At 38.1% G+C, this 25,154-nt stretch overlaps 2 protein-coding genes across 12 annotated transcripts in view; one reads left to right on the top strand and one right to left on the bottom strand.

Annotated features, from left to right (window-relative positions):
* Positions 1-4,155: 4,155 nt before the first annotated feature.
* On the bottom strand, positions 4,156-24,840 carry LOC127880699 (coadhesin-like). 5 transcript variants are annotated; one of them, XM_052428040.1, is made up of 13 exons: positions 24,800-24,840; positions 15,808-15,863; positions 15,409-15,579; positions 14,857-15,027; positions 14,598-14,673; positions 13,880-13,977; positions 12,835-12,990; positions 12,066-12,239; positions 11,789-11,959; positions 11,430-11,612; positions 11,073-11,246; positions 10,646-10,819; positions 4,156-4,270 (listed from the first exon to the last, which is right to left on the bottom strand). In XM_052428040.1, the coding sequence occupies exons 1-13, from the start codon at positions 24,802-24,804 to the stop codon at positions 4,242-4,244; spliced, it is 1,638 nt and encodes a 545-aa protein (XP_052284000.1). In that variant the 5' UTR covers positions 24,805-24,840; the 3' UTR covers positions 4,156-4,241. The 5 variants fall into 5 exon arrangements, with proteins under 5 accessions (XP_052284000.1, XP_052283999.1, XP_052284001.1 ...); XM_052428039.1 differs by lacking the exon at positions 24,800-24,840 and adding an exon at positions 24,480-24,562; XM_052428041.1 differs by lacking the exon at positions 24,800-24,840 and adding an exon at positions 20,611-20,708.
* LOC127880697 (sarcolemmal membrane-associated protein-like) overlaps positions 23,650-25,154 on the top strand; it is a 109,520-nt gene continuing 108,015 nt past the window's right edge. For 3 of the 7 annotated variants that reach the window (XM_052428035.1, XM_052428031.1, XM_052428038.1), the window contains exons 1-2: positions 23,651-23,847; positions 24,220-24,239. In XM_052428035.1, the coding sequence (XP_052283995.1) occupies positions 24,237-24,239 (3 nt within the window). In that variant the 5' untranslated portion in view covers positions 23,651-23,847; positions 24,220-24,236. Of the gene's footprint in view, positions 23,848-24,219; positions 24,240-25,154 lie in introns of all 7 variants that reach the window. The other 4 variants (XM_052428033.1, XM_052428034.1, XM_052428032.1 and 1 more) reach the window with 3 other exon arrangements.

Here is a 25,154-nt window from a genome sequence, read left to right on the forward strand (position 1 = left end):
GATGACTAGACTGGGATCCAACAAGGTGAGCTATCTGGCTGCTGACGAGACCAGGATCCAACAAGGTGAGCTTACTGGCTGATGACCAATCCGGAATCCAACTACGTGAGCTTATGACAAGACCGGGATCCAACTAGGTTAGCTTATAAAAAGACCGGGATCCAATAAGTTGAGCTATCAGGCTGATGACAAGCCTGGGATCCAACAAGGTGAGCTATCTGGCTTATGACAAGACTATGATCAAACTAAGAGAGCTATCTGGCAAGACCGGGATCAAATTAAAAGAGCTATCCTGCTTATGACAAGACCGGGTTCCAACTATGTGAGCTATCTGGCTGATGACAAAACCAGGATCCAACTAGGTGAGCTTATGACAAGACCGGAATCCAGCTAGGTGAGCTTATGACAAGACCGGGATACAATAAGTTGAGCTATCTGGCTGATGACAAGACTGGGATCCAACAAGCTGAGCTATCTGTCTGATGACAGGAAAGGGATCCAACTAGGTGAGCTATCTGGCTGATGACAAGACCGGGATCCAACGAGTTTAGCTATCTGGCTGATGACAAGACTAGGCTCCAACTAGGTGAGATCTATTCCTGATGACATGACTGGGATCTATATAGGTGAGCTATCTGGCTGATGACAAGACCGGTATCCAATCAGGTGAGCTATCTGGCTAATGACAAGACCAGGATCCAATTAGGTGAGCTATCTGGCTGATGACAAGACCAGGATCACACTAGGTGAGCTACCTGGCTGAAAACAAGACCGGTATCCAACTAGGTGAGCTATCTGGCTATTGACAAGACCAGGATCCAACTAGGTGAGCTATCTGGCTATTGACAAGACCGAGATCCAACTAGATGAGCTATCTGGCTATTGACAAGACCAGGATCCAACTAGGTCAGCTATCTGGCTGATGACAAGACCAGGATCCAACTAGGTGAGCTATCTGGCTATTGACAAGACCAAGATTCAATCTAGGTGAGCTATCTGGCTGATGACAAGACCGGGATCCAACTAGGTGAGCTATCTGGCTATTGACAAGACCAGGATCCAACTAGGTGAGCTCTCTGGGTATTGACAAGACGGGGATCCAACTGGGTGAGCTATCTGGCTGATGACAAGACCAGGATCCAACTAGGTGAGCTATCTGGCTATTGACAAGACCAGGATTCAACTAAGTGAGCTATCTGGCTAATGACAAGACCAGGATCCAACTAGGTGAGCTATCTGGCTGATGACAAGACCGGGATCCAACTAGGTGAGCTATATGGCTATTGACAAGACCAGGATCCAACTAGGTGAGCTATCTGGCTATTGACAAGACCGGGATCCAACTAGGTGAGCTATCTGGCTATTGACAAGACCAGGATCCAACTAGGTGAGCTATCTGGCTGATGACAAGACCGGGATCCAACTAGGTGAGCTATCTGGCTTTTGACAAGACCAGGATCCAACTAGGGGAACTATCTGGCTATTGACAAGACCAGGGTCCAACTAGGTGAGCTATCTGGCTAATGACAATACCGGGATCCAATTAGGTGAGCTATCTGGCTGATGACAAGACCGGGATCCAACTAGGTGAGCTATCTGGCTGATGACAAAACCGGAGCCAACTAGGTAAGCTATCTGGCTATTTACAAGACCGGGATCCAACTTGGTTAGCTATATGGCTTATGACAAGACAGGGGATCCAACTTGGTGAGCTATCTGGCTAATGACAATACCGGGATCCAACTAGCAGAGCTATCTGGCTGATGACAAAACCGGGATCCAACTAGGTGAGCTATCTGGCTATTGACAAGATCGGGATCCAACTAGGTGAGCTATCTGGCTTATGACAAGACAAGGGATCCAACTAGGTGAGCTATCTGGCTAATGTCAATACCGGGATCCAACTGGGTGAGCTATCTGTCTGATGACTCGATCGGGATCCAACTAGGTGAGCTATCTGGCTGATGACAAGACAGGGATCCAACTAGGTGAGCTATCTGGCTGATGACAAGACAGGGATCCAACTAGGTGAGCTATCTGGCTGATGACACAACCGGGATCCAACTAGGTGAGGTATCTGGCTGATGAGAAGACCGGGATCCAACTAGGTGAGCTATCTGGCTGATGACAAGACCGGGATCCAACTAGGTGAGCTATCTGGCTGACGCTAAGACCAGGATCCAACGAGTTTAGCTATCTGGCTGATGACAAGACTAGGATCCAACTAGGTGAGTTATCAGGCTGATGGTATGACCAGGATCCAAAGAGTTGAGCTATCTGGCTTATGACAAGACCAGGATCAAACTAAGAGAGCTATCTGGCTGATGGCAAGACCGGGATCAAACTAAGAAAGCTATCCTGCTTATGACAAGTCCGGGATCAAACTAAGAGAGCTATCTGGCTGATGACAAGACCGGGATAAAATAAATTGAGCTATCAGGCTGATGACAGGACTGGGATCCAACAAGGTGAGCTATCTGGCTGATGACAAGAAAAGGGTCCAACTAGGTGAGCTATCTGGCTGATGACAAGACCGGGATCCAACTGTGTCAGCTATCTTGAGGATGTCAGGAATGGACAATACAGTTGCTAATGGTCCAAGCGAGGCATCGTTTTTCCTTTAGCAGTAAATTAATGTACAAACAGGAACAAACTAGTACCAGTGTGATGGTGCAAATGTTTGTGCGCTACTTTTAAATAATGACTTCTTAGAAATCTTCATTGTCATAAAATGTGTTTTTAATAATAACATTTTATTCTATATAAATGCGTATAAGCGCGTTATTTACATTGCTTTACATATTCTTTAGATTTCATAATTAAAATACATAACCTTTTTTAGGATTGAACTCGCACGAACATAATGTCTTAAAAATCGGGGCGCTAACCTACTGCGGCTGACGAGAAGATTGCTAATAAAGTTGTCAAATGTCCAAGTGAGATGTCTCTATTTCAAAATCATTTATTTAATAGTTTTAGGTAAACAATTTTAAGTTATTGTGCAAACGTTCGGTCACTGATGGATATGCGGACGCACGGACAGACAGATAGGTAGTAAATTTGAAATCAGAACACAAGTTGCGCTTACAAGACATCTTAAATATTGGCGCGCGCAACCGCGATTTATGAATAAATGGACAATACAGTTGCTATTTGTCAGAGCAAAATACATATAACTCTATTTAAAAATATTCGGTTAATGGCCGAACGGTAACAATTTGCACAAGGTCAAGGCCAATATAAAGTCTGCCTCGCTGCTGACCGGACCAGGCCGGTTGCTCAATTTTGACTCGTTGGTATGCCCAGGGCAAGGCAGATTCGGTTTTAATTGCACGAGTCTAAACTTTCCGAACCCAAATAGCGTTGTGAAATATTTAGTGAAATATAAAGTTTTTTAAATTTACAAAATTTATGTTTGTTCATTATGTTTTAATTATGTTATTTTATGGTTTGCCCAGGTCAATGCTGCCTTGCTTCTGACCGACCTTTGAAGAGGATTATTTTTAGCTTGTTGGTTGCTACGGTTGGCTCAGGGCAAAGCAGCCTTGGTTTCTTGGAAAGGTCGAAACTTTTTTTCTAATGCAAAATGCTAACCCATATACCCATGTGTGATGGGTTCTGTACGGGTCCAGACATTTAACATCTTTCAACTGACCAGTTTTTACGGAACCTCACTGATATTATGTGAATGCCTTATGGTCAATGTACAATACAAAAATAAACTAAAACGATATAATTTTAACGTACGTAATGAAAGTAGAATTTAGCTTGCTTTGTTTAGCCGTGTTAATCACAAGAATTTACTTTCAGTAATGTATTTCCGTCCTGTAAACTCAATGTATTTCATAAATATACAATAACGTCTTGTTTTTATAAAACCAGTTAAAATGTTAATTATGTCCGCATAATTTTTAATAATATTATTTAGTTTAACCTTGTTAATGACAAAAAATAAACTCGTATGTTTATTATGTTATTTTATTTCATAAAACTATACATGTAGTCACTATTTCAGTTTAACCAAAAGTAAAGGGAATCCATGGACGTTTAAGAGCCCTTTTAGCATGGGACATGGTGGGAAACAACAAAGCAGCCACTGACGTGAAAAAAATAAGCGTTACCATTTTTTTGGAAATAAACTTGTTAAACCAAATATTAGCGTGGGGTGCCCCCAAGTGGATTGTTTATTAATCGAGCGATGCACTAATACAAGTAACAGCACAATCCACTTTTGGAGTCTGCTAACGGCCAACGGGGAGTTGGTTATCCGCTGAAACAGAAAACAATCACTATATCTAAACGGTGTGTGTTCATAAAAACAATAACTAAACTTGTTGAAAGTATAAACCGCTCAAAACTCGTGGACGGGTTCGCAGTCTTGTGATTGTCGTTACTTGCCCATATAAAGTCTACACAGGTAGCATGTTTGATAAGATTGGCTCACAAAAACAATAGTTTGCGAGCTTGATCGAAGGATGAACAAAATAATCGAACACTTCTGCAGTATTTCAGTATTCGATACCCTTTAATAACTATACATGCTGGAATATCACTGTATTGCAATATTTAGAAGGTATATATTTATGTTTATTTTGTCGAAATGTGTACTAATCATCCTATTTATGCTGTTTTCCCTATGGATTGTTCTCATTTTTGGCAAAAATCTACAAGCCCTCATTGAAATATTTTGTCGTTTTCTTCACAATAAAAATGGGTATATCATTTATCAAAGCCACCATGTAACGTGTCTCAAAAATTGATGTAAATGGCATCGAAAAAAAAAAACAGGAATTTATTTCTTGCGCGTTGCTTTTTGTTTTTCTCCGTTTATATCGAAGTGCCATCCGTTAACAAAGTATCCGCATGACCTGCGGGTTCCTGTAAACTTAATGTATGTTATGAATATGCAATGAGTAGAGTCGAGTTAGTGTACGTGTTTTTTCCATATAAACAGTTTTAAACGTTACACGTGTCCGCATAATATGTAGTAATATACAGTTAAAGTATTGTATATGTCTAAAATTAAACTCGTGTTCAATGTCTAATTTCAATGCACAGCACTATCCATGTTATCACTTTTTCAGTTTAACCAAAAGCTATGTGTATGCATGGGGATCCCTCCTTGCAAATGAACCCTATTAGCATGGGAAAAGGTGGGAAACGTAATATAAGCTACTGTCGTGAAGCATTAAGCTTGATCATTTTTTGACGATGCTGGAACAGCATCGTCTAAGGTATGATAACCATAAAAAAATTCTTCACAATGGCGACCTATGTAAAAGACCGAGCCAGTCCGATTGACACTGTGAATGAACAAAAACTGTCACGTGACCACAAATGTCAACGTCAGTAGTCATTTTATGACAACAAACAGCCGCGCAAGGTAGGTTTTTTCCCAATATCTTTGCTGATCATCCTCTAATTTTCTTACGACCTAGTGCAGGCAATATGGCATGCATATAGCTTTCGATCGGTATATCACGCGTTTTGTGTGTTGCTCTGGTTTTCGAGAACACTTTGGCGCAAATTTCCATTTAAGAAGCAAACGTCAGTAGTAAAATTACAGAGTCAGTGTTCACGTAAATTAACGATCACAGAACTGTCTATGCTTTACCGGACGAACATATATTACATATGTCTATGCATAAACAAACAAAAATATATACCAGATATTATATAAAGGTTTAAAGAGTGATAACAAATATGGCAAACGTCAGTAGTACGTTTAGGAATGGCAAACGTCAGTAGCAAAAATATGCAAACGGCAGTAAAGCCGAATAAATGCAAGCGTTTAATTTAATGAAACACATGTGAAACAATATAATTTATGCTAATTTAGATTTAAATTAGATATAACAAGTTAAGATCATAAATTAATGCACGACAAATATAAATTCTGCAACAACAAAAATGAACTAATGTTTAAGTGATATTATGTGCATCTAATAGTTTATAGGTGTCTATCGCATCCGTGGTTTATTTTTGGTGTGTTCACTTCATATACACGTATATTCGTTAATGCAGCATCAACATATTGAAAAAATATCCCGGAAAGAGAAATATAATGCTTTTAAATATCAACCGTACTTTCGTTTCGACAACTGACGACAGGAATGATTCGATTTACAATGTGAATCTAAATTGAGTTTTATGCAGATTCGTTCATACGACACAAAGACACTTATTTTGTTTCACGGATCATTTCGTAATGTTCAAACAAGTAAAATAGTATAAGACACAAATCAATAAGATTGCATATTATTTTATTAAAGTGATATTATGAATTGAGTTGAAAAATTAACAGGTCAAAAGAGTTAGTTAAAATGTGGTTAATGACCAATTATCTGCAACGCATCATGCTTACCAGTTGTTTATAAAAAATATATATAGTATATTCGATACTTTACGTGACTGGCGAGTCCTCTTAGTCGAAATGGTTGACGTATTTTATAACTTATATAAGAAATCTTCGTAGTTTCACACAATTAAACAACAACAACATAACTCTCCAAATTATTTAATCGTTTCGCGTTGCAACGCTTTATAATTTTTAAATTGTTAAAAGATGCATATAATGGCTATATTAGACCATGGTAAATGTTCAGTAATACTGTTTCCTAAAAATAACATAACTAAAACGAAAATTTGCGAATCCGATACAACTTTTTTCGATTTTTGTCAATTTACCAAAACGTGAAAAGATCCCATTAAAGTTATACGAACTGTATCCTAGTAAAAGAGACATTAAGGCGATTGTGGCCAGTTTAGATTCAGTTCAGCCTGCAGTTGCTTGAAAGCTGTTTGTTTAAGAGCGGTTTTCTGACAATGACTAATAGTTTAATTAGATACTGATTTCGGCTGGTGCCTTGGCACACCAGGTGTTTCGGTTGCAATAGTTTGATGGACTCACTACTTGGATGTGTAGTTACGTTATTTACAGTATATCAAACAGTATTTAGCATGAACCAATGATTTTTTCAAACATAAATAATTGATGCAAAATGCTTGAAGGAATAATATTTAAGGTTTAAGAAGGCATTTTTTTTTTAAAGGATATCTTTGAAAATTATATTTTTTATGAATTTTTTGGCAACATGGGGTAACGCATTTAAAAAAAAATGTAATTAGTTTTCTGACAAAAAACTGGTACCATGAGTAGCATGAAACAATAATTTTTTTAACATTTGTAATTATTAATGAAAAATGATTGCAAAAATAATATCTAGGGTCTAATAAAGCATTTTTTATTTTATTTTTATAGGTTACTCTGAAAATTCTATTTTTCATGATTTTTTTTTGCAACAAGGGGTTATGAAATTAAAAAATGTTACTGGATTTTTAGACCAAAACTGTTACTATGATAATACTATGATGCACTTCGCCAAAACATTTATAATTATATTGTTTAATCTTGAAAATGTATTTCCCCTATTCACTAAAAATAACACTTTTAATCATAAACTTCATATATAATGATGTTTACTTTTATTTTCAAGAAGCATAATGCTTCTTTTTAGTTGTATTCAGCCACAAGTTCTTGTCAGCCACTTAAGGGTTATATGTTGCCTTTCTTTTACTAAATGCAAAATAATTCTACACTTTGAGACATTCATAAAATATTTTATGTCTTTACAACACCGACAGGCTAATAAATTTATATATCAAGTACTTCCATACTAACAGGACAATTCTAGGCGGGCAACCTAGCAACCTTGATTTGTTCATATCTTACTATCAATCTGTTACATGTGTTATGAATCATTTGTTCGGAGAACATTTAATGTTTGTTATAACTTTTAAATAATTCAATGTTCAAAGTGATATTGTTATTGACCGATAAACCAACATACTGATTAAAAGGGAATATTTTATTAATTATTTGCATTTTATCTTACATGAAAAATATTTGCCTAAATGTTTTTCAAACTATAGAGAAATCCATATACAATTAATAATTGACGACGTTTATAAAAAAAAAACATTTATGAAATGGAAGTTGAAAGATAAAAATAAATAATGCAAGTTTTATCAGATATTCGTAATAATTTCCAATATAATTGAGTGTCTGAGCAATGTGGATGAATGAATATATCGGATAAAACGAACACTTGTCTACACTTGAATTATGATTTATTTTTCAATATTTTATGCACTTAAGTTTAGCCTTAATGCGTTTTTATAAGCATTTATAGACAGTGTCCCTTCCCATAATCAATGAATTATTACTTGGCATTCATTTGTGTAATGGTATACAATAATTTTGTGGTAGAATATTTGAGAAAAACATTAGAAACGAAACTTGTCAGTGATGAAATTTTCCATATGGTTATGGAAATTACCGATCGTCGGTTTCCGAAAAACAATACGTCACGGTTTCCAAAAATATGATGGTTGTGTCCAAAGATTTTGGTGTTAATGAACATTACTGGTTTATATTTTAATAATTTCGATTCTCATTTGATTAATAGGTAATTTCAAGGCTGATAAACTTGAAATATGCAAGCTATTCTTTCGTTTTGCATATGTCTGTCGATACATCTGTACAATCGGTAATTTCCGTAACAACTCGTTAAATTGTAGCAGACACAAGTTAAAAATAAAAAAAGGTTAATACACTAATATTCTACCTTTTTCTTGCTAAAAACTAATGCATGAATGATTTAAAAATCTTATTGCATCGTGTTCAGCCAGGAACACTGTCTATGACCGCGAAAAAAAAACATAAACTTTTTGATTTACGATATTAACTTTATAAATAGCTTGCATGCGCATTGCATTGCATGTTCCGCAAGATAAAGATCTCGACTTTATTTATTGGATGATTTCGGACTGTTTCATCCAATCAGAAAATAGCTTTTAAACGTAATTTATACTCATGTTTAGCGAGATAATTAAGCACCACTTTTTAAACACTGCCAAATTGTGACATAACAAGTTGCCTCCCTTGTTGGTTCATGCTACTGTATTTTTATGCCCCCCTTCGAAGAAGAGAGGGTATATTGTTTTCACATGTCGGTACGGACAATGTCCGTAAGTCCGTCCACCAGATGGTTTCCTGATGATAACTCAAGAATGCTTACGCCTAGGATCATGAAACTTCATAGGTACATTGATCATGACTCGCAGATGACCCATATTGATTTTGAGGTCACTAGGTCAAAGAGCAAGGTCACGGTGACCCGAAATAGTAAAATGGTTTCCTGATGATAACTCAAGAACGCTTATGCCTAGGATCATGAAACGTCATGTGTACATTGAGCATGACTCGCAGCTGACCACTATTGATTTTTAGGTCACTAGGTCAAAGGTCAAGGTTACGGTGACCCGAAATAGTAAAACGGTTTCCGGATGATAACTCAAGAACGCTTATGCCAAGGATCATGAAACTTCATAGGTTCATTGATCATGACTCGCAGATAAACCCTATTGATTTTCAGATCACTAGGTCAGAGATCAAGGTCACGGTGCCCCGAAATAGTAAAATGGTTTCCGGATGATAACTCAAGAACGCTTAGGCCTATGATCATGAAACTTCATAGGTACATTGATCATAACTCGTAGATGACCCCTATTGATTTTCAGGTCACAAGGTCAAAGGTCAAGATCACGATGACCCAAAATAGTAAAATGGTTTCCGGGTGATAACTTAAGAACGCTTAGGCCTAGGATCATGAAACTTCATAGGTATATTGATCATGTCTCGTAGATGACCCCTATTGATTTTCATGTCACTAGGTCAAAGGTCAAGGTCACGGTGACCCGAAATAGTAAAATGGTTTCCAGATGATAACTCAAGAACGCTTATGCCTAGGATCATGAAACTTCATAGGTACATTGATCATGACTCGAAGATGACCCCTATTGATTTTCAGGTCACCAGGTCAAAGGTCAAGGTCGGGTCGACCTGAAATAGTAAAATGGTTTCTGGATGATAACTCAAGAACGCTTATGCCTAGGATCATGAAACTTCATGGGTAGATTGATCATGACTCGCAGATGACCCCTATTGATTTTCAGGTCACTAGGTCAAAGGTCAAGGTCGGGGTGACCTGAAATAGTAAAATGGTTTCTGGAAGATAACTCAAGAACGCTTATGCCTAGGTTCATGAAACTTCATAGGTATATTGATCATGACTCGCAGATGACCCCTCTTGAATATTAGGTCACTAGGTCAAAGGTCAAGGTCACAGTGCCAAATAACGTATTCACACAATGGCTGTCAAGGTCACGGTGACTCAACTTAGAAAAATGGCTTCTGGATGATAACTCAAGAATGCTTACGCCTAGGATCATGAAACTTCATAGGTATATTGATCATGACTCGCAGATGAAATAATGATGAAACTTGACCAGGATGTTTGTCTGGACAATATCTAGGTCAAGTTTAACATTTGGTAAAGATTGAATGAACCGACTCCTCTCAGGTGAGCGAACTAGGGCCATCTTGGCCCTCTTGTTATTGTTTACATGGATAGATTCATGGCAAATTGATCTGAAAATGTCACTTAATGATAGCATAAACATATCTTTTACGAACTTGTCCAGTTAATTTAGTGAGCTTCTAATGAGATGTCAACAAAAGTTTACCAGTCAACATTTCCATTAGACTGAATGGAATATTGGATAAAGTGTCCAGTCTATTTACCTGGACAATCTGGCAACGTGCACGGCTGTGTTTCCTCTCCTTCACCCAGACAGTACTCCCCTTTGTACTGCGGTTTCGGGTTAGTGCACGTGCGCACGCGTTGCTGTGTTACATTGTCCCCGCACGTGGCGCTGCATTGGTACCACGAACGCCATTCCGCCCAGCCACCTGGGACTAGGTAAATTTATTGTAAATTGTTATTATTACATGCCGCCTTGTAATTATTAAAACAAAATTAGTCACAATAACTTTATTCAAATTCAGATGATATCGGTACGTGCGAATGTGCAAATGACAACAAAAACAACGCCGTTGAACGATTGTCATTAGCGTAATGTTCTCTAACAACGGTTTACGACAAGTGTTTTGCACGTTACATAATTTCGTTGACTGATTACCATGGCTTAGTGGTGTCGAGGCAACTTACTCGGGCAGTGCGTTGGAGAGTCGCAGGGTTGATACTCGATGGACGTGCCGCTGCACTGCTTGCCCTGGCCATGCGGCCGGGGATTGTTGCAGTCGCGCATGCGCTCCATGGTGCCGTTCCCACAGGTGACTAGGCAGCTACCCCACGATCCCCAGGCACTCCAGCCGCCATCGACTGCGTATGGAGAAACATCGGGCGATGCAGTTCAAATACAATCTTAATATAGGTATTCATCGATGTCATTTTTAATCATGAAACTCTTAAGGTAGGCAAAATAAATCGATTCTTTCATGGACTAACAAACAAGAATGCTTTCGAAAAAAGAAACGGATCTTACCCGACACCAGTTTGACTTACTGGTGCAGTTCGTGGTATCTGGGTTGATGCTGCAGTTTTGAAACTCTTCGAATTCGCCGTCGCAGAACGCACCGCCTGCTACTGGTTTCGGATTATTGCACGTGCGCAGCCTCGTAGCGGTACCGTTACCACATGTGATCGAACACTCACTCCATGGATACCATGAGGACCAGCCGCCGTTCACTAAGACAAGATACGTTGACGCATTTTGTAAATTCAGCTTTTAAAGGAATTTATTTCTTCATTTTTTGTTCATTTGATCGTACACATGTGTTAATGTGTTATTTGCGCGTTTATGCATGCTTACGGTTATAATTATATTCTCTTACGACTGCTTATAACGTAAATGCACTACGTACCTGGGCATGTGTTTGAATTGCACATTACGGTGTCGATATTTAGGCCAGCACAGAGTGACCCGTTGTACCTGGGAGGTGGGTTGTCGCACTTCCTAAGCCGAAAACTGACCCCGCCCCCACAAGTCTTGTCACAATCGGACCAAGCGTTCCATGAGCCCCATTCGCCGTCAACTGAATGTCATCAAGAAAACGAAAGGAAATTGCATTGTTTATAATCATGAAGGATCACGTCTCCGCAAATATATGTTTGCACTGGGTCGAAAAGTAAAATACGTACTCGGACAGTGCGTCGGTACAGTGCACGATTTCGTTTCGGAATTGATTCCTTCACACGTCTTGCCTCCGTTCGCAGGCGTGGGATTGCTGCACAGTCGAGTGCGATTGGTTACTCCAGTTTCACACGTGACTGAGCATGCCGCCCATGGCAACCACAGAGACCAGGCGCCGTCCACTGAATGACAAAAGGATAACACAGTTTTAAATTGTGTATTACCTACATAAGATTTTACTTATCACTACTATGATCAATGTATGCCCTTTTTAACAATACACATATTACGATATTTAAGCCAATGGAAGGAAACTGAAGAGACTAAATTTCAAGCATACCCCTATTTAATGTGATTTAATTGGATGGATATAGTTTCTGGAATGAATTATTTTTTTCCTTATGCAGTTGCCTTAACAAGTATTGAATTTTGCTATGTTTTACAAGAGTAAACCAAATACGTCGTCTATAATATACAAGTAGTATATACTACATGTTACTGCCTAATGGCCTGCAGTTGCCCCCCTCCCCCCTCCCCCCAGTTGTGCCAGGAGCGCGTCATAATCAAATTGATATAAAATCAGAACGCCAACATAGACGAAAGACGACTGGTTAGAAAAATAGTACATATACATGCCTATTAGAGTCAAGTATGCGCCTGCAGACTACGGCAGCTGTTCGCTTAAACTGATTTGTGAATACAGCTACAGTTACTTAATTCTGTTGTCTTGAACCAACTGTATAAAATAGCATTTCCCGCTTTCTGTAGGGTACGAACCTGGGCACGGGGTCGAACAAATCCCGCTCATGTATTCGTCGCCTGCACATGAGCCATTGCGCGCCGAGAATGTGCAATGTCGGAAGCGGAACTTCACAGTGGTGCCGCACGTGGCACTGCACGCGCCCCACGCCGCCCACTCTTCCCACGTTCCGTCTGAACAAGAGAGGACATTTCCGTAAATTCGAATAATGAGCGCGCTTGATCGTTTTACAATAACAAAATAAACATATGCTCTATAATATATATTCATTTGATTAATATACAGAATTTTTTAGTTAAACAACCAAATGCTATATTATGTTCAAACTTATATTTTGATAACGTCTTTATTTGTACAAAATCATAAATTAAACTTACATTAGTCAGCAATAGAATAATAATTTTAAATTAATTCAACCGGTGTAGTTCTTCTTTTATGGTATCAAATATTATCTATGTTTCTAACACGCTTGTGCAATAGTATATAATGAAAAGTAGTCTCAATAAAAATGAAGTTACTGGTTTCACGAGTAAGTACTACATTTTTTGTATATGCTAACTGGATTGTGATGACATGCATAAATACGTACAGTAATGTATGTATGCAAAATGTGATTCTAGCTTAAAGTTGCGGTACAGTAGGCTCGGATGAATGTTAGAGGTAATAGAATCATAATGACTTGTTCACATATGTTCATTTATTTTAATGATAGTACCTGCGTTTACTAAATTAACAATTATATTTTGAAAATGTGTTAAAATATAATACTGACCTGTCAAAAGAAAAAATAAAGTTTTTTTTTTTACTTTCCCATAGTTTCAAATTTGCAAAAGATTAAATGTTTTCCGCCTCATCGATTTAAGCTTAACACAGGTATTTACTGATTAATCGAGGAAACGTAACAATCGCGTGATATGTTTGCCTATTGCGATATACGATTCTCAATTGACAAAAAAAATTAGTCAGTAGTGTTATTTTCGTTGAAAACGCAATCTTTTTTTCAAAACTTTGACACAAATATTATTTCCCCAGCCGTGAATAAGTCTCTTCAATTTACCGCACCTTTACAGTCTATGAACTTGCAGATAGCGCTGTTGATGTCAGTTCCGTTGCAGTCCTGCCCACCATACGCAGGCGCCGGCTGGCTGCACGTTCGGTTTCTAGATAACATACGGAAACACGTTTAACTGAATTCCCTAATTGGCAGATAAAGGTGGTTTTTTTTTCGTTGTTGTGTTGATAAGCCTTGTAACTGTTGTTGAACGATCTGAGACGTCATGTTTTTTATATAAAATGCAAACCACAAATGTTTCTTAAAATGCCGAAATATCATTTTGGAAACTCGTGCCTCCGCGTCAGTACGCATTGTAACTACATCAGATAGACTCACATTTCCAGTACGCATTGTAACCACATCAGATAGACTCACCTTTCCTGTACTTATTGTAACTACATCAGATAGACTCACATTTCCTGTACTTATTGTGACTACATCAGACAGACTCACTCTTCCAGTACGCATTGTAACTACATCAGATAGACTCACCTTTCCAGTACGCATTGTAACCACATCAGATAGACTCACCTTTCCTGTACTTATTGTTACTACATCAGATAGACTCACCTTTCCAGTACGCATTTTAACCACATCAGATAGACTCACCTTTCAGATTCTTATTGTAACTACATCAGAATGACTCACTTTTACTGTACTTATTGTAATTTTATAAGATAGACTCACCTTTCCTTTACTTATTGTAACTTTATTAAATAGACTCACCTTTCCTTGTACGTATTGTAACCACAGGTGCTGCTACATGCTCCAAAAGCTCCCCATGGGGACCAGGCACCATCGACTGTTAACATATACAACAATTGCCATTTCTATTGCATTACATTGTTGTTTTGATGGTCGACAAATATTTAAAAAACAATATTTGTCTAACGATTTTCGGTAAAGATTATTAAAGGTAATAAACTGGTAATTTGCGATTTATTGACAGTTCACATGATCAAGAATTATGAAGATGAAGTCGTACTTGGACAGTTCACTTGCGTGCATTGCAAAAAGCTTTGCGAGGATCCCACACAGTCGGATCCGTTGTAGGCCGGTGCCGGGCTGTCGCAGTGCCGTCTTCGGAACTTGATCCCCACGCCACACGTGACCGAGCAAGGATTCCAGGCATCCCAGGATCCCCAAACACCGTCAACTACGAATTATAAGGCAACCGCGCGTAGTGTTAAATTAAAATTATTGTAAAAACATTATTAAGTAAAGAATAACAAGAGGTATTCTTTTTAATTTGAACATATTCACAAATTTTATAAATTTGAAATATAAAAAGGCCCAACCTAGAATAAATATCGTTTAAGCTCTACATGTTCCGGAACTCATACTCTCATTTTTCGGTATGTGTATATAAATCAAGTGATACATTTGTATCGACTGCTGTTCACATTTTATTTAAAGATTGCTTTTGAACTTATTTGGTGTGCATTTACTAAAAACATCCTCATCCACCAACCCGATTGCTTGCTCATGTAATATATTAGCAACCAACTGTACACGTGTAAGTGATAACATCGTTTACTTGGGCAGTGTTTCATATCACAGCCTTTTGTTTCATAGTCGCTGCCAATGCATTGGGTCCCATTGCCTTCCTGTTCCGGATTGTCACAGATCCTTGAGCGCACGTGGTAACCATGGCCACAGCTGACCGAGCACGTGCTCCACTGTAGCCACGAGTTCCAGCCGCCGTCCACTGTTAGAAGAATTGCGGGGTGAGCAAGAGCACCAAATAAGAGGGATCGTGTAAAAAATAATACATCATTTGTTTTAATTCAATTTTAACACAAAGATAATAGCATATATTAATTGAAAGTAGGGATAACTATAGAGCCCAAATGAAAAGTGTGTAATATAAAGATTTTTTCTTTGTTTTATTCAATTCTTGATAAGCTCTTAATTTGTATTTTAGCAGAAAAAATACCGTCTGCTGCCCAGGCCACAGTAACTAGCAGCAGGAACGTTGTTTGTCCTAGCATCCTAGCAAAAATCAAAACAATTCAAAAACAATGTATCAAACGCATCAGATATGTACACAATTAGTTTACGTGTAAATATATATGCTTTTGGTAATTGAATCAAGTAGAGAAGCAAATGTTCTTACTTGTTATTAATGAATTGTATCGATTGAAATACAATATTTAGGCAAGAAAAATCAAATGTCAATAAATATATTAATGTGTATGATATAACACCCTTTCTGCTTGAAACGGATACGAAAAAAAAAGATTGATGAATAATAGCAGTTAGAAACAAATGCGTACATGGTGCTTACTGATTTGGGACATGTTCAGTCAGGTTCAAACAAATGTCACATACGGGCTCTTAAAGCTTTAGTGCAAGTTCAATCAAACAGAAAAAACATCGTACCGTAAGATGTGCACAATCAAAATTTCAATTACAGGTAAAGCATAACGCCCCTATATGAGTAAATGGGTACATGGGTTGTTGGGTCCGAGTTATCAAAACAATAAAAAAAACGTACACATCTGTATTGTGTAACTTATATTAACTCTTTCAGTGCGGGAACCGAATTTTGAAGGCCTTTGCAAACAGTTTGGATCCAGATGAGACGCCACAGAACGTGGCGTCTCATCTGGATCCAAACTGTTTGCGTCTCATCTGGATCCAAACTGTTTGCTATTCTGATAGTATTCTTTGAAAAAAAACACGAAGAAAATGCTAATTTTAGAAATTGAGCAGACGACATTTTAGCAGACGACAAATTTCCCAGCATGCAAAGGGTTATATATAACAAGAAATATCTTTAAAAAAGATATACGGCGTTGATTGTGGTCGATGTTTATGAACGATCAAAAGTTATCTCTATGAGATAAAAAGTAGCGGATGCCTTTTTTCTGCGCAGTTCTTAGCTACATCATAAGCAAATCAATTACGGGGTGTTGCGCCAGATTTCGTGGCTTATTATGCTTTATGTGATATTATTACTCAGATATCTATATTAACAGAATAAAAAAACACAAGAAACATGAAAATAAACGAGTGCATATAGGTCAGCCGGCAATACTCGAATCTTATTTAATTGCATAATTATAGTATAGTGAATTATTGTGCTCATGCTTAATAAACTGGTCTAAATGGATAAATATTTCTAATTAATTTTATCAAAATTGGTCCTTATCATGCCAATGTTGAAACCATATTAAAAATCGATGATTGACATACCACAATAATATCGCCGAATATCTTTATTTAGTATCTTTCTGATCAAAACAGACTTCAAGTGCACAAAGTTTACGAGACGGCGTTTATATAAAGATTTCTGCAACTGACCGCAAACTGACAAACTGACCTTGATACCTTGCGGATTGGAATGCAATGCATTACAGTCACTACGTTATTGTCAGTAAGACCGGTGTAACACAATGATCGCAACCCCTTCTGCGAACTCCGACGATGAACTGTATATAAACTATGACTTTCACAAATAGCCGCTTATTGACCCGAAACCTCGCGGGTTGAAATGCAATGCAAGTAAGTACTAAATATGACAACATAGCCTTTAGTATAAACGCTTTTGCGCTGGTAATTCTCTGAAAATAAAAGGTGAACGCACAAACTGTATTTATGTCGAAAATTGATTGTAAAACTGTTCTATCTATTGAGCCTTTTCATTAGAGATAAAATTGTTTCATGCAGTAAAACAGTGTTACAAAGACGCGGATATGTTTCCAATGTTCTGGTGTTATACTCAAATCAGCCAATGGAATAAATGAAGTGTATTCATTCGTACCTAGCCGCGGTAAATTTTATTTGTGTATTATTGGACCCTTACAAAGGTCAAGTCAGGGTGAAAAGCTGGCGTAATACAGCTTACGCCGAAAAAGGATGAATATGTGAGTCCGAGTAAAATATGTTTTGTAAAACCAACGTCAGTTCTTGAACGTTTGAGTTCTTGTATACTAAAATGTAAGCTTCATGTGAACCAGAAAGAGAGGAGAGCTTTTTGTGGTAGATGGTCTTTTATTTGTACGCAAAATTATAAGTACTAGACAAGCAATGCGTCCAAAATAACAATTTTATTAGCAGCTTTATAAGGTGCAAATAAACAATGAATCATCAGCCTGTGTGGATTCTTTAATAAGAAAAACTTGTTTAATCTATCGTGATTGTTTGATTTGATAAGTATTGAGTTCGAACGTGTTTTAATTATTGTCCCAAACATCTTATATTATGGGTAGGATAGCGACTAAGACTTCTTGTTAGTTCGAATTATCTGTCTTACTATTCCAATTATCTGTCTTACTATTCCAAATACGTCTATCTGACTTGGATTCAAGACAAAATGAGATAAGCAGTAACTAGAAATGGCGCGGCAGAGGCCGACGCGTATCCCCACGCCGAATGTTTGACCTAGGTGTGCCCCAGGGTTGGTAATGGGGCCATGCAAAGCTGAGATTGACCGTATTGTCATAAGAGAAGTTCATCATCAATTAGAAGTGAATTGGTGTAGAAATGAAGAAGTTATAGTAAAAGGCAATTTTGGGTGGGTGTGACATATGTGGGCAGGGCGCCCCAGGGTTGGTAATTGTGCCATGCATAGTTGAGATTGACCGTATTGTCATAAGAGAAGTTCAGTATCAATTTGAAGTGAATCGGTGTAGAAATGAAGAAATTATAGTAAAAGGCAATTTTGGGCGGGTGTGGTCTATGTGGGCGGGGCCCCAGGGTTGGTAATGGGGCCATGCATAGTTGAGATTGACCGTATTGTCATAAGAGAGGTTCAGTATCAATTTGAAGTGAATCGGTGTAGAAATGAAGAAATTATAGTAAAAGGCAATTTTGGGTGGGTGTGGTCTATGTGGGCGGGGCGCCCCAGGGTTGGTAATGGGGCCATGCATAGTTGAGATTGACTGTATTGTCATAAGAGAAGTTCAATATCAATTTGAAGTGAATCGGTGTAGAAATGAAGAAATTATAGTAAAGGCAATTTTGGGTGGGTGTGGTCTATGTGGGCGGGGCCCCAGGGTTGGTTATGGGGCCATGCATAGTTGAGATTGACCCTAATGTCATAAGAGAAGTTCAGAATCAATTTGAAGTGAATCCGTGTAGAAATGAAAAAATTATAGTAAATGGATTTTTTGGTGGGTGTGGCCTATGTGGGCGGGCGCCCCAGGGTTGGGATTGGGGCCATGCATAGTTGAGATTGACCCTAATGTCATAACAAAAGTTCAGTATCAATTTGAAGTGAATCCGTGTAGAAATGAAAAAATTATAGTAAATGGAAATTTTTGGTGGGTGTGGCCTATGTGGGCGGGGCGCCCCAGGGTTGGGAATGGGGCCATGCATGGTTGAGATTGACCGTATTGTCATAAGAGAGGTCCAGTATCAATTTGAAGTGAATCGGTGTAGAAATAAAGAAGTAAATGTAAAATAACCTAAAAAAATGAGTGATAATTTCTGACGCGGCCCCACCCCAACCGCTATAACTTTTGACCCAGGGGTCAGATCAAAATTCCAAATAGTGCAGGGTCGCACATATGCTCATAGCTACCATGTGTGTAAGTTTCAAGGTTCTAGTGCTTTTAGTGTAGGAGGAGATAGTGGCCAGGACGGACGGACAGACGGACGGACGGACGGACGGCGGAGATAACCACAATATCCCCACCTTTTTTTCAAAAAGCGTGGGGATAATCATTAAAAGTTGTACATCCCGCGTCATAATATCAAACATTAAATTTCGTCTGGCTAAAATAATCCTTGTGCTTTGTTTGAGCCAACTAGCGATGCGTTATGTTATGTTTGTTGTTTTATTACTGTATTGGTAAATTAACGGTGGAAAGATTTAATCTTTTGCATAACGAAATAATTAAGTATCCGGTTCCGGTGGATAACTGTCCCTGCGCTTATGTTGACACAGGCGGACATTGGTTCCTACGTTATTTTGACAATCCGTACAATCGTTCTACCGTAATTTTGACAACCCGGACATTGGATCCTATAGTATATTCACACCCTTGGCAATGGTTTCTACAATAAGATGCCAACTTAAAAACAAAGCATGGGCTGATGAAAGGTTATCACCTCATATTTACCGAATAATTCAATTCTCCTAACTTTTGAACGGTAAGCCGATTCAAAGCCGGAAGAAAAAGGTTATTTTAATTAACTTATTTACTAATAAACTACCTGACTGACACTACGGTTCTTCAACGGCCAATATAGAAAACTACGAAACAATTCAAATTCACGTCGAAAGGAGGTACTTTTAACAATCAAAAAGCGGTAGTCTTTTTTACGCTTTGAGATTCACTACTACGCCAAGAAATACATCTTATGTCTACATTTAATACGATGGTAATGCAATGGAAGTCTTTAAGAATCACGCTAATGTTCGCTGATTACAGATCTCATTGTAAGTCGATGTATTGAATTAGTTGTTGACGTTATCGTATTCATGCTCATGCTCACGAAATATTCGTAAAATTGTATGAAATTACAGTAAACGTTCTATAAATATCACTTTATTTAAATAATGACACTTGACAGCCATACTGGATGCATGTCTACGTCGGCACGTTCGTCTGAATCCGGAGGTGTTCGCTGACTCCGACGCCGCTGTGAAGTCGGATTAAGTCATTGAACAACAGTTATCCTACACATCCTATATACGAGTATTCATATTTAAAAAAGTCATTAAAAATAAATTAAAATAAAATGACTATTGATTCAAATGATATTTAATTTCAACGATAAATCTACAAACCTTTCGGTCGGCTACTAACCTATGTCGTGACTACCAGTGATCACGATTTAAAAGTCGTCTAAGGCTAACAGTTATGTTCCTTTTACTTTCTTTGTTTTATTGTGTATGCTTCCATGGACTTGGAAAAGTGTTATAAGAATGACATTTTATTGAGTATTGCAATATGATATTCAAAGTAAAAAATTTGCGTAAATGTATATTTACATATTGTTTGGCCATACTGACATGCTATGCCAGTGGCAAAACAAATGTGAACTCTACGGGTATTTGTTTTAACTAAAAGATGTATGGACGCTTTTAATTGTTTTTGCATGTAAGCTTTTTTGTTTTGGTGACTGTAAGTTGGGACTGGTATATAAAGATAAAACCATATATCCGAAATGTGTTTTTGCATAAATTTAATTTTTAACAGTATAAGTATTTACAAACAATGTAGCGTACACGAGGAGAGTATTTGCATTTGGTTTGCTTTTTGGTACATCGATATAACAAATACCGTTAACATGTAGTGCTTGGTATTTGGTAAAATATGTTTAATTTAGATACTCGTATATGGTCAAAAGGGGAAAACTAGGTAAACTTATGCTAATGAAAAATTGCGAGGCCTAATTTTGAACTGATAAGAAATTGGTTAGTTGCGTGATTAAGTGTCATATGTAGTGTCCAAAAGAAATCACTACCACATTTTCATAACATTAAAATCAGGACTGCCCATATTTTAGCCCCTTAGACTTGGTAGACATACATTGAATTGGTTGCTGATGTAACTGTAACAATATGGGGGTGGCTGGTTTGTTTTAACGCCATTACAGCGTTTATTGTTTATGTTAACATAGAAACAATGTAACGACGTAACTAGCAACAAATCGATTATGAATAGACATGTGAGTGTAGTTATCTCTACTGGTAGACGTATTGCAAGTGTTATGCAAATAAAATAGCCACCAAGCGCCATATAAAAATAGACAAAAACAAATGAGATAGCCTTCAAGTAAAAACACTCATGTGCTTACAGTGTGCTTATATAAAGCGCACACACATTTTATTGATTCCAATAGTTGATTGTTTTAAACGGTTGTATCCTTAAAGGTGGGTTCCCACTGCCGATCCGATCAACTCGATCATCCCGATCACCCAAATTTCCCGACCAAACCCGACCAAGCTCGACATAAAAGGGTATACACGACTTCTTCTCGACCTCTTGTCGATAACACACGACCCCAACACGACTCATTCACGACGTCCACTCAACCATCTTTCCGATTTCCGCTCGATCATCTCGACCCATACGCGTATGGTGTACGAACTGGTCCAAAACTATTCTAAACTGTCCCGGACAGTTAACAAACCGTCCGGGACGGTTTGTAAACTGTCCCGGACAGTTTACTAAACTGTCCCGGACAGTTTATTAAACTGTCCTGGACAGTTTACAAACTGTCCGGGACGGTTTAGGAAAGTTTTGGACCGTTCGTGCGCATAAACCGTCCGGGACGGTTTAAACTGTCCGGGACAGTTTAGTAAACTGTCCGGGACGGTTTAAACTGTCCGACTATGATCTTAAGAACCTATGCCGTACTAAAATTTATGCCTGCAAACCGTCCGGGACAGTTTAGGAAACCGTCCCGGACAGTTTCCAGGAAACCGTCCCGGACAGTTTCCTAAACTGTCCCGGACGGTTTGTAATCCACAAAATAAATCGCCCGGTACAGTTTACAGACGCACGAGCGGTTCAAAAGTAAGAAACTGTCCGGGACAGTTTAGTAAACTGTCCGGGACAGTTTACAAACCGACAGTTTAGAATAGTTTTGGACCAGTTCGTACACCATATACGCGAGCCCTATGCGATCTCAGCTCGACCAAGTGGACCTCAGCTCGATCGCCACCAGATCTTCACACGAACAGATCGTGATGGTCGTACTACCGTCGTACACAGCGATCTAAAATAACTCGGGTAGAGGTCGAGCGGATCGGGTACAGAGCTCGTGTATGGTCGAATAGCAATCGGGAAGTGATCGTGTACGGTCGAGTAGCCGTCGGGTAGCAGTCTAGTAAATCTGTACATCAAATCGAATAGAGGTCGAGTAGATCGTGTTACGATCTAAAATAACTCGGGTAGAGGTCGAGCGGATCGGGTACAGATCGTGTAAAAGATGTCAATCCGATCGCCACACGATTGCTTCACGATCAACTCGATCTTCTACTCGACTAATTCACGACAACTTCCCGAGCGCTTCTCGATCCATTTCCTACTCGACCGCTACTCGATATTTTTTGACATGTCAAAAAATATCGGGTAGGAAGCCCGACCAATGCCGACCTACCCGACCGCCCTCGACCACTCATTCCGACCGAACCAGACCGCTTGGTCGGGCTTGATCGAGCTGATCTGATCGGCAGTGGGAACCCAACTTTAGCCTTTTATTGGCGATGAACAAATCGCGCTGAGCACACATTTAACATCGTTGCAAAACGAATTTTCTCCATGCATGTACTTTTCAAATCAGCTCATACAGAATGAGAATTTTGTTAACGCTATACTATACAAAATATATATTGCAAATTCTACGCCATAACTGTGTTTTCGCTCCCCATGTCTGTGTTATTTTATTTGTATAATATAATATAACGTTGAAATATAGTTTTTTTGAACAAGTGTCTATTAGTACCTGCAAACGTTAATTCAAAACATGTAAGACATATGCTTACATGAAAATAAAAATTTCTACATATTAAAACAGAGGAGTAAAATAAATATTGAAAGAGTGTAACTAGTTTTGCAATATTTCGCCAGATCGTTTTCTACATACATAAAAGGGTGATTCGTTGAAGATGAGTCCACATATTTCTGTTCATGAATATGTTATATTGGACCCTTTAACACATCCTCCGCGCAAAGATTTCGCTAGTCCCGCGGAAAGCTTGTAATTGTGGAGTTAGCTGCTTTACGAACATAAGCATTTATGGTTTCCATTGATTTATATTTATGGTTTCGCGCTCTATCATTTATAGTTGTTTGTAACCGCTATTTTTTAACAAAAGTCGACAACAGCCCTCTATCTGAAATCTCTAATTATTCGTCTGTTAATATGATAATTTTACAGACAAAAACTTTTATTACAGTTAAACAGTTAATTCACTTAATATGTTTGTGAAAATATTAAGCGTATACTCTCCTAGATGAATCGGATTTTATTAGGTTACAGAGTATATCCGGAAAAATTCAATATGGCAGGTTTCAGGATAAACCCATTCGGTACCCCTCGCAGATTATTATAATCGGACTCGGGAGAAATACGGATTGAAAGTAGTCCGCCCACGTGATACCATTCTAAGAATGTTACAACAACAAAAACAATAACAACGATGGCGTCCATAATTCCTGTAGAGTTTGTACTTGCTCTGGCTTCAGAGCATAGAAAATCCCCATTTTCATCTTTGCAAAATGTAAACAACTCGCAAAACCGGCCATGTTTGTTTTTACTATGTAATTTTGATTCGCGTAGGCCCGCGTAAGTAGACCACAATACCGCTTCCGAAATGTGTATTCATACTATCTCCTTCGAGGTACTTATCCGATGTTTGACGGAAAGGGCCGAGAATGTGCGATTGAGGATAAACCAAGACGGATGGTAGGTTTGCCTTTTTGGCCAATCGAACACATTTTGTAGTTATTTAAGTTTAACAACCTTAGAAACAATGTTTTTGTATCTGATGATACTACTAATATTTAAATCATTATTATGAATTGACATGAAAGCAATAAATTATGCGAATTTGATTACATTTGGAACTCGGCCTTATACAAATTTCAATTAGCCCTGAAAGTTTGAAGAATATGTATGTTTCACAATTAAGAAAACACTACTTGCCTGGAATGCCAATAATTGGCCTTATATATTTTCCAATCAAAACTTATATTACATTTTACTTGCACCATGCTTTTGGGCTAACTTAATTCAGGTAGTCCAAATAATAAATAAACATATCCTAAGGTTTACATGTACAATGCTGATGGTTATCTTGCGCAGTTAAGGGTCAATTGGTTTGAAAACATGTTCTTGTATAAATTGACAATATAATATCTCTTTTTATTATGAAAATAAGAATTTCATGTGCTTATTAACACAAAAATAAGTTATTAATTCAGTGAGGAACTGTCGGATTTGATTTCAAAACAAACATGACTCACCTCATTTTCAAACTGTCATTGTGTCCGGTAATCTTGCGCACTTGGTGTAATGACCTCATTTAGGCAGAATTGTAGACATATGGTGTCCAAGTAGTGCCAAAAAACATTCCAGAAAATTATTTAAAAAATCACTTTGTAAAACCATTCAAATTTAATGAGGATTACTAGTGCAGTTTTGGTGATGATGGTGGTGGCATTCTGTTGACTGTAGCAAAAGAAACAATAAAAATATAAAATGATTGATTTCTAGCGTGAAAAAAATGTTTATGCATAGCAGGTTTAATTTTACCCCGGATCATACTTCCATAGTTTACAGAAAATATCAAAACTAGGCCATTGCGCATGCGGACATCAT

This window comes from Dreissena polymorpha, chromosome 5 (assembly GCF_020536995.1).
Source record: "Dreissena polymorpha isolate Duluth1 chromosome 5, UMN_Dpol_1.0, whole genome shotgun sequence".
Lineage (NCBI taxonomy): Eukaryota > Metazoa > Mollusca > Bivalvia > Myida > Dreissenidae > Dreissena > Dreissena polymorpha.

Excerpts from the sequence above, each read along its gene's own strand:
- LOC127880699 (XM_052428039.1), bottom strand. The coding sequence starts at position 24,547 with ATGGTGCAAGTAAAATGTAATATAAGTTTTGATTGGAAAATATATAAG. Across the intron at positions 15,864-24,479 it reads GCCAATTATTGGCATTCCAG|GATGCTAGGACAAACAACGT; the intron begins GCAAGTAGTGTT and ends GATTTTTGCTAG. Across the intron at positions 15,028-15,408 it reads TGATATGAAACACTGCCCAA|TTGACGGTGTTTGGGGATCC; the intron begins GTAAACGATGTT and ends TATAATTCGTAG.